At 42.0% G+C, this 8,020-nt stretch overlaps 1 protein-coding gene across 1 annotated transcript in view; it reads left to right on the top strand.

Annotated features, from left to right (window-relative positions):
- Positions 1 to 8,020, top strand: part of NIPAL1 (NIPA like domain containing 1) — a 38,653-nt gene that overhangs the window by 24,050 nt on the left and 6,583 nt on the right. The window contains exon 5 of the mRNA XM_034772955.1: positions 3,266 to 3,426. Coding sequence (XP_034628846.1) covers positions 3,266 to 3,426 — 161 coding nt within the window. The remainder of the gene's footprint in view (positions 1 to 3,265; positions 3,427 to 8,020) is intronic.

The following is an 8,020-nucleotide window of genomic DNA, read 5'->3' as shown; positions in this document are numbered from 1 at the left end:
GTGTGAAAGAAGAAAAAGTGGACTGTGCATTATCCAAACATTCCATCAGCTATACGCCCAGTACCCCACAGAGAAGGACTGCCGGTTCCTGATGCACCAGAATCATTCTCACTTGAGTCAGACGAGGAAGAGGATGAAACTTCTGGTCCTGAACCATCAATGTCACAGGACCCACATTTTCTCCCATCCTCCTCCTCTGAACCACACCTCATAACACAAGGTGAACTGAATGACCTTGTCAGGGATTTGGAACTACCCAAGAGTAAGGCAGAGCTGTTGGGCTCCAGACTACAGCAGTGGAATCTCCTGGCAGGTGATGTTAGGGTTTCCATGTTCCGTGACCGTCAAAAGGATCTTGTCCCATTCTTCTTCATGGAAGGTGATCTTGTAGCCTGCAACAACATCGATGGTGTGATGGCAGCCCTCACATCGTTCACGATCCGGATGAGTGGAGACTGTTCATTGATTCATCGAAGACGAGTCTTAAAGCTGTTTTACTGCATAATGGCAATGTTTTGCCATCAATTCCAATTGGTCATGCAGTCCATATGAAGGAAAACTATGACAACATGAAACAACTTTTGAGGTGCATAAACTATGACCAACATCGGTGGCAGCTTTGTGGTGATTTGAAGGTTGTTGCTCTCTTGCTTGGTCTGCAGACTGGATACACAAAGTACTGCTGTTTTCTCTGCGAATGGGATAGTCGTGCAAGAGATTCCCACTACATCAAGAAAGATTGGTCACTCCGACAGTCATTGGAGCCTGGGAGGAAAAGTGTTCAGCATCCACCACTTGTTGAATCAAGGAAGATTTTGTTACCACCCTTACACATCAAGCTGGGTCTGATGAAGAACTTTGTCAAGGCCATTGACAAAACACAAGTAGCTTTCAAATACCTCCGTGGAAAATTTCCAAGGTTAAGTGAAGCGAAGATAAAGGAAGGTGTCTTTGTTGGTCCTCAGATTTGTGAACTTCTTTGAGATGATTCATTTGACCATGCACTGAGTGGCAAGGAAAAGACAGCATAGAAAGCCTTCCAGTTAGTGGTAATAAATTTTCTCTGAAACAACAAGGCAGACAACTGCAGGTTGTTGGTGGAAAACCTCCTCAAGGCATACAAAAGCCTTGGTTGCAACATGTCACTAAAGATACATTTTTTGCGACGAGCACGGCGAGCGATTTCACCAGGACATTGCAACAATGGAGAAACGCTATCAGGGCAAATGGAGCCCATCAATGCTTGCAGACTATTGCTGGACAGTGACAAGAGATGCTCCATTTAATGAATACAAGAGACAAGCCAAGAAGCGCCGAGTAGACACTGAATAGGTCTAAACTATGTACAGAATAGTTTTTTGCCTTTTGTTTCATAATAAATTTTATTTATATAACCCTTTTGCTGATTTTTAAAGTGTTACATAAACAGGACAGGTGAAATATTATCATGTAAAGCAACCATAAACACATGAAAAGACCTAGGTTTACAATTTATGATTAAAACTCTACTATCTACACAATATACATAGACATAAAATGTAAAAACTTAATATCTTAGAAACAGTAGCCAATCAGTTGTTTTAATTGTCATATTTGAATTCAGCACATCAAAATACATAATAAATAGCACATTTTATCTCTGAAGCAGACGACTTCTCAAAAATTGTAGACCAGTGTTATCATCAGTGAGGATGATTAATCATTGGAAGAAGGTAGCTACCAAGGGTAGTAGTGGATTCTGCATGTCTTGATGTCTTCATATCCAGACTGGATGCCTTTCTGGAAGGTATGCTTTATTCAAAGCCAAATTACTTGAATCAGGGTAAGAATAAATGGGTGAAATTTAATGGCCTGTGATATATCAGAGATCAGACTAGATGATCAAATTGTTCCCTGTGGCCTTAAAATCTAGCAATTATTATATCCGTTTTCTTAGCTTCCAGTTTCTATATAGTCACACGCGTCTCGATTTGCTTGTTTGCATTAGTGTGTTCATGAAACAAGCAGTTGTGTTCATGTAATACACATTTTGCAATTGTCTAATATTGTATCACTTCATCTAGTTATGATGATTCAAAATTGTATAACTAATATATTGTAGTCTGCAACCATACCATTTTGGCCCATGATCCTGTTGGATCTGACAAGCTTAGAAGCATCAGGCTGTCAGTACTTGGATGGCAGACTCCAGGGAATATTTAAGTGATACAAGAAGTGATTAAGTAGGAGATGGTTTTCCTGCCAAATCAGTATTGTACTAGTTCCTCAGCATTGTGTTGGGAAGGCACTGTGGTGGTGGAAGAAGAGATCCTGGTCACTGGTAATCATATGAACGTTAAATGATCCCGTGGCACTTTATGTAAGAGTAGAGATGCTTGACTCTCTGACCTGGCCAGATTCCAATTCAGTTAATTACATTCCATTTACCTAAAATGTCCCCTTGCCATTTCAACTGGATCATATCACTTTCTGTCCAAATGTATTGTAAATGTCATTGTGCATGCACCGTTTCAGAAGTAGATAAAATGATTTCTAGATGTATCTACATTTGAATACTGCACTTCATCACCATGTTATCTGACTGCATATAAATCTCTAACGTCATATGAGAGAGTTGAAATGCTTATCTGTATGTAAGCACTGGTATTTTGTATGTGTGATGTGTTAGATGCTAAAGTAGTATAATGATATTGTGCTGAAACAAAGCTAAATTTTAAAAAGTTGGCAGATGACTGGGTCACCAGTCTTGCTTGGATTACATGTGAAAATGACCTAGTTCTAACTCCAAATGGTTGCGGTCCAACAGGACTAAATCCTGTCTCCTACTCTACAATCCTATGTTTTCCTTGCCACACTAGCTCCAGCTTTCTAAACGTGGGGGCCATTGATTCTTTAAGTTTTTTGTTCTGGGGCTTGTGTTTCAGTAGGGCTTATCTCTGGTAATTCATAGGTAACCAAAAGGAAAAATGACTGGAAAAACTAGAGCTCTGCCTGACACTGTAGTTTATGGGGAAGGATGTGGAGGGAAGAGTCAAGGCCTGTTGGAAAGCCGTAGAAAATGGGACAAGATTTATCTGACCTTTTTAGAATTAAAAAAAAGCTTTGGAAAAAAGTTGATTTGGCTGGTTTTTATTTACTCTTAGGTGGTTTCTTTATCCCCAATTCAAAACTTTTTTTTAATTAGTATCACTATACATAAAAGCATTATTACTATATTATAAAATAATTTGTGCAGCTGAACCTGTTACTTTTTTTTAATCCACAGTGCAATATTGTCTTCCTATTTTTTAAATGAAAAGCTGAATGTTCATGGGAAATTGGGCTGCATATTGAGCATTTTGGGGTCAACAGTGATGGTTATTCATGCCCCTGAAGAAGAGGAGGTCACTTCTTTAGATGAAATGGAAATAAAACTGAAAGATCCAGGTCTGTAACTTAAAACATCTGTCATTAATGAAAAAATGCCTCTCAATGTCTCTTACTTTCATAGATATATCAGCTAGTACTAGACCTGTCCATAAGTGAATAATTGGAGGGTTTTACTGGGTTATATGTTACCACCACCATCATCCCATTCACTTTCACCTGAAGATGAAGTGGAATTTAATATCACTTTGGTGCTTTACTTTACTGTAGCATATCTTGAAGGCAAAAATCAGGCTGTGAATGTAAGCAAGCAAGACTTACTTGAAGCATCTTTATACTAGTATTTAAAAAATAAACAAAGAAAAATCAGTATTTACAAGAAAGCATGGCTACTCTGAATGCTGTGTCTGTTATCACATGAAGATCATGATAATACAGGCAGTCCTTGACTTTACGACGTTCGACTTACGAACGGCACTTACAACATTTCTGAACTGACACCCTGATTTGACTTATGACAATTGGTTTCGACTTTATGATGCTCAGTCCTGCAGTGGAGTGGGTTGCGGTTCCAAGTTATGATGATTCGACTTATGATGTAATTTTCAGGAACCAATTGTGTCAAGGACTGCCTGTGGTTTGTATTCTGTACTTAATTTCTTATTCGTTATGTGAGCCAGTTATGACAGCAGCCAGAGTTCTGTTCTGTTAGTGCTATGCTGTCAGTAGGGGAGTTACTACTATAATTACTATCCTCGCATTATCTATTTAAACAGAATAGCTAATATTTCTATATGCTTTCTTAAAAAAAAAATGGGAGCGTTGGAAAGACTTGAAGGGTCTAGTGGTCAGTCTCCAAAGGCTCTTCACTCTCCCTATCCCCTTCACTAGCTTTCTTGCGCCCAGTCCCAGGCAGCGGAGTCATTTTTGGGAGGTGGGGATGGGGGGTGTCTTTGCTTTTCTCATCTACCCCTCTCTGGTGAGAGACCGTGAGAGAGAATCTAGGAAAAGGAGTGTGGTATTGGCATCTGTCCTGTCAATCAGTAATGCAGGATTTGAGAGTGGTGCTGTTTGTTCATGTGTCCCCACTCCTACCATTACCAGTGGGTTGTTCTAGTGCTGCTTCAGCATGCCCCATAACTGCTGAGCAGCTTCTCTATTTAACAACTAAGCTACCTCTGCATTCCCTAATGTTGTTCCACTGAGAAGTCCCTAGGGGACTGCCGCGCAGATGTCACAGCAAGGGTGGGTCTTATTCCTCTGTAGAGGCTGGATGCTCCTGGTAGCCCATTATCCCCCTCATCCTATACTTCATCCTTTTTTTTTTTTTTTTTTTTTTTTTTTTACATAGACACATTTTTGGCCATGATTGACCTATGCAGAGTGCAAATCTACTCTGAAAATGAATTAGGTAAAATTCACTTGTCTGCTCACTTGAGTAATAGAAACAAATATTTAGGCCCAGATTTTAAAAAATGGATGCCAAAAGCCAGGCACCTGGCTTGATTTTCAAAGGAACTAACTGCCCAGCAGTTTCCATTGATATCAGTGGCGTAGTTGGGTGCTGGACCAACTTCAGACCAAAGGGAGCAATATCAGGCTTACATTGCTGAGGGGCAGTTACTAGCCAGAACATCTCTTAGGTGGTTTGGGCACCACAGACACTGCAGCCTGGTCTATCGCTATAGCAGTTGGTAATGCACAGGGCATCCAGTTGCCTAGTTTCTCCAGAGAAGTCTAGAATATGGTAGAGGATCTCCCGTTTGATGGACTGATGTTGTTCACAGAGAATATTGATTAATCATTGCATACCCTTAAAGACTCCAGGTCCACATTATGTTCGTTAGCCGTTTACATTCCTAGGAACAAAAGAAAATTCAGTAGATCGCATATGGATGGGATCTTTGAGCCAATGTAATTCTCTGCTTTTCAGAGACTGATTGAACCTTCAAGAAAGACATAGGTTCCAGAGAAAAAGATTCTCCAGCCCACCCAACACACGTTCGCAGCAGGCTTCATCTCCGAAGCACCAGTTTTGATGGGATAGTTGAGGATTCAGACCCTCCGCTCTCTTTAGCCTGTCAGCTGCAACATTTGCCCACTTCTCCACATTTGGAGACTAACTTTTCCATTTTTGACAAGTATAGGAACATACCACCTCAGATAGATGTGTGCTACACCATCCATTTTCCTTCCCTCCCTCACTCCTTCTAATCTCTCTCTCTCTCCATCCCTCTTCAGGGACCCCTCTCATGAGTTCTTACTAAGATAGGAAATACACTTATTTTTTCATCTAGGAGCAATAGAGCTGGTCCCCACTCAGCACAAGGGAAGGGGCCTCTACTTGACGTACTTCCTTTTGCCAAAAAAAAAAAAAAGGGAGAGTGGAGACTAATCTCAGATTTAAGACTCCTGAACAAATCTCTGAAGTCTCAGAAGTTCAGGATGGTGACTCTAACAGCTATAATTCCTTCTCTAAATTCAGGGGATTAGTTTTCGGCCCTTGACCTTCAAGACACATATTTCCACATAGCAATACACACATCCCACAGAAGCTTCCTGCAATTTGTCATAGCCCAGGATCATTTTTGGTACCAGATACTCCTATTTGGTCTCTCCTCAGCTCCAAGAGCGTTTTCAAAGGCTTTGTCAGGAGTAGCTGCCTACCTATGTCATCAGTAGGGCCCTACCAAATTCATAGCCATGAAAAGTATGTCACGGACTGTGAAATTTGGTCTCCACTGTGAAATCTTATCTCTTGTATACTTTTACCCTATAATATACACATTTCACAGGGGAGACTTGCATTTCTCAAACTGGGGGTCCCAACCTAAAGGGGGCTATGGCGGGTTGCAGGGTTATTGTAGGGGGGTCATGGTATTGCTACCCTTACTTCTGCACTGCCTTCAGAGCTGGGTGGCCAGAGAGTGGTGGCTGCTGGCCAAGGGCCCAGCTCTGCAGGCAGCCGCACAGACATAAGGATAGCAATACCATATCATGCAATCCTTACTTCTGTGTGGCTGTTGGTGGTGGTGCTGCCTTCCGAGCTGGGGTCCCAGCCAGCAGCTGCCACTTTCCGGCCACCCAGCGCTGAAGGCAGCGCCACCGCCAGCAGCAGGGCAGAAGTATGGATAGCAATACCATGAACCCCCATCAATAACCTTGGGACACCCCTACTACCCGCTCTTGGGTCAGGACCCCTACAGTTACAACACTGAAATTTCAGATTTAAATCTCTGAAATCACGATTTTTTTTTTAATCCTAAGACTGTGAAATTGTTCAAAATGCATTGTGGGTAGGGCCCTAGTCATCAGGTAATTGTAGTATTCCTGTACCTCAATGACAGGCTGGCTAAGGGTTGGTCGTAGCAGGAGGTGTTGACTACCCGACAGAAAGCACTTTCTCTGTTCTTAGACTTGAGTCTTCAGTTGAATGTGGGAAAATCCACACTGATTCCCATACAGAACATACAATTTATAGGAGCATCCCTGGATTTCTTGGCATCCAGAGCCTTTCTTCCCATGGACAGATTCATAACACTATCAACCTTGTCAGAACTATTCAGGGAACCCCCAGAGTTCAGTCAGAAACTGTCTTCAACTTGTAGGTCATATGGCAGCTTGCACATTTGTAATAGAACATGCTAGATGACACCTTCACTGTTTCCAGGGATGGCTCAGATCAGTTTACTTGCCAAACAGTCACAGCCTTGACAAAGAGGTGTCAGTGTCTCAACAGGCGAAACACTCTCTAGACTAGTGGAAAATTCATCGCAGTGTAGGGATGGGAGTTCTTTTCCTCCAACTGATACCAATGGTAACCGTAACTACAGATCCATCTCTGTTAGGATGGGGAGCACATCTTGACACCCTAATGGTAAAGGGCAGATGGTTACCCCAAGAAACCACACTCCACATCAACCTGTTGGAGCTCAGAGCAGTCAGAAGTGCCTGCCTTCATTTTCTGCCTCTCATCAGACACTGGTCTGTCAGAGTCATGACAGACAATGTAGCCTGCCAGTTTTATATATATCATCAGGGAGGAGCAAGATCCCCTTCCTCTGCACCAATGCAATAAGGTTATGGAACTGGTGTATAAAATATTGCATACGAATTTTGGCAATGCGTCTTCTGGGTAGGTAAAATGTCAGAGCTGACACTCTCATTTGTAATCTGGGAAAAAATACTGAGAGTTGGACTCCCAGATTCTTGCTGGCATATTTCAAACTTGGGATTTCCAGAAGTGGACCTCTTTGCCACAGCTACACACACAAAATGCCATCATGTCTGTCTGAGGTGGGGGAGGGGTCAGGTTTCCGTTCCTTGTGGGATCCCTTCCTCCTCATTCGTATGAAGAATCTGTTTTATGTATTTCCCCGATGCCTCTGATTCTCTGAAAAGTGAACAAACTCAGAGAGGAAAAGGCCAAAGTTATCCTACTAGCTCCAACATGGTTGAGGGAGGCATGATTTCCTTACCTGTTCAACCTAACCATTGTCCAGTGATAAATCTTCCAGTCACTCCTCAGGTCCTCTCCCAAGATGCCAGTCAACTGCTGCATCCCAGTCTGAGCATGCTTTACCTCAAGACATGGCTTCTTGATTGTTTGTGGAGTTAGTCAGTCTGTTCTTCAGAAATACAGCAGATATTTCTA

The sequence above is a fragment of the Trachemys scripta genome, chromosome 5 (assembly GCF_013100865.1).
Source record: "Trachemys scripta elegans isolate TJP31775 chromosome 5, CAS_Tse_1.0, whole genome shotgun sequence".
Classification (NCBI taxonomy): domain Eukaryota; kingdom Metazoa; phylum Chordata; order Testudines; family Emydidae; genus Trachemys; species Trachemys scripta.
This window is presented reverse-complemented; position numbering and strand designations above follow the sequence as displayed.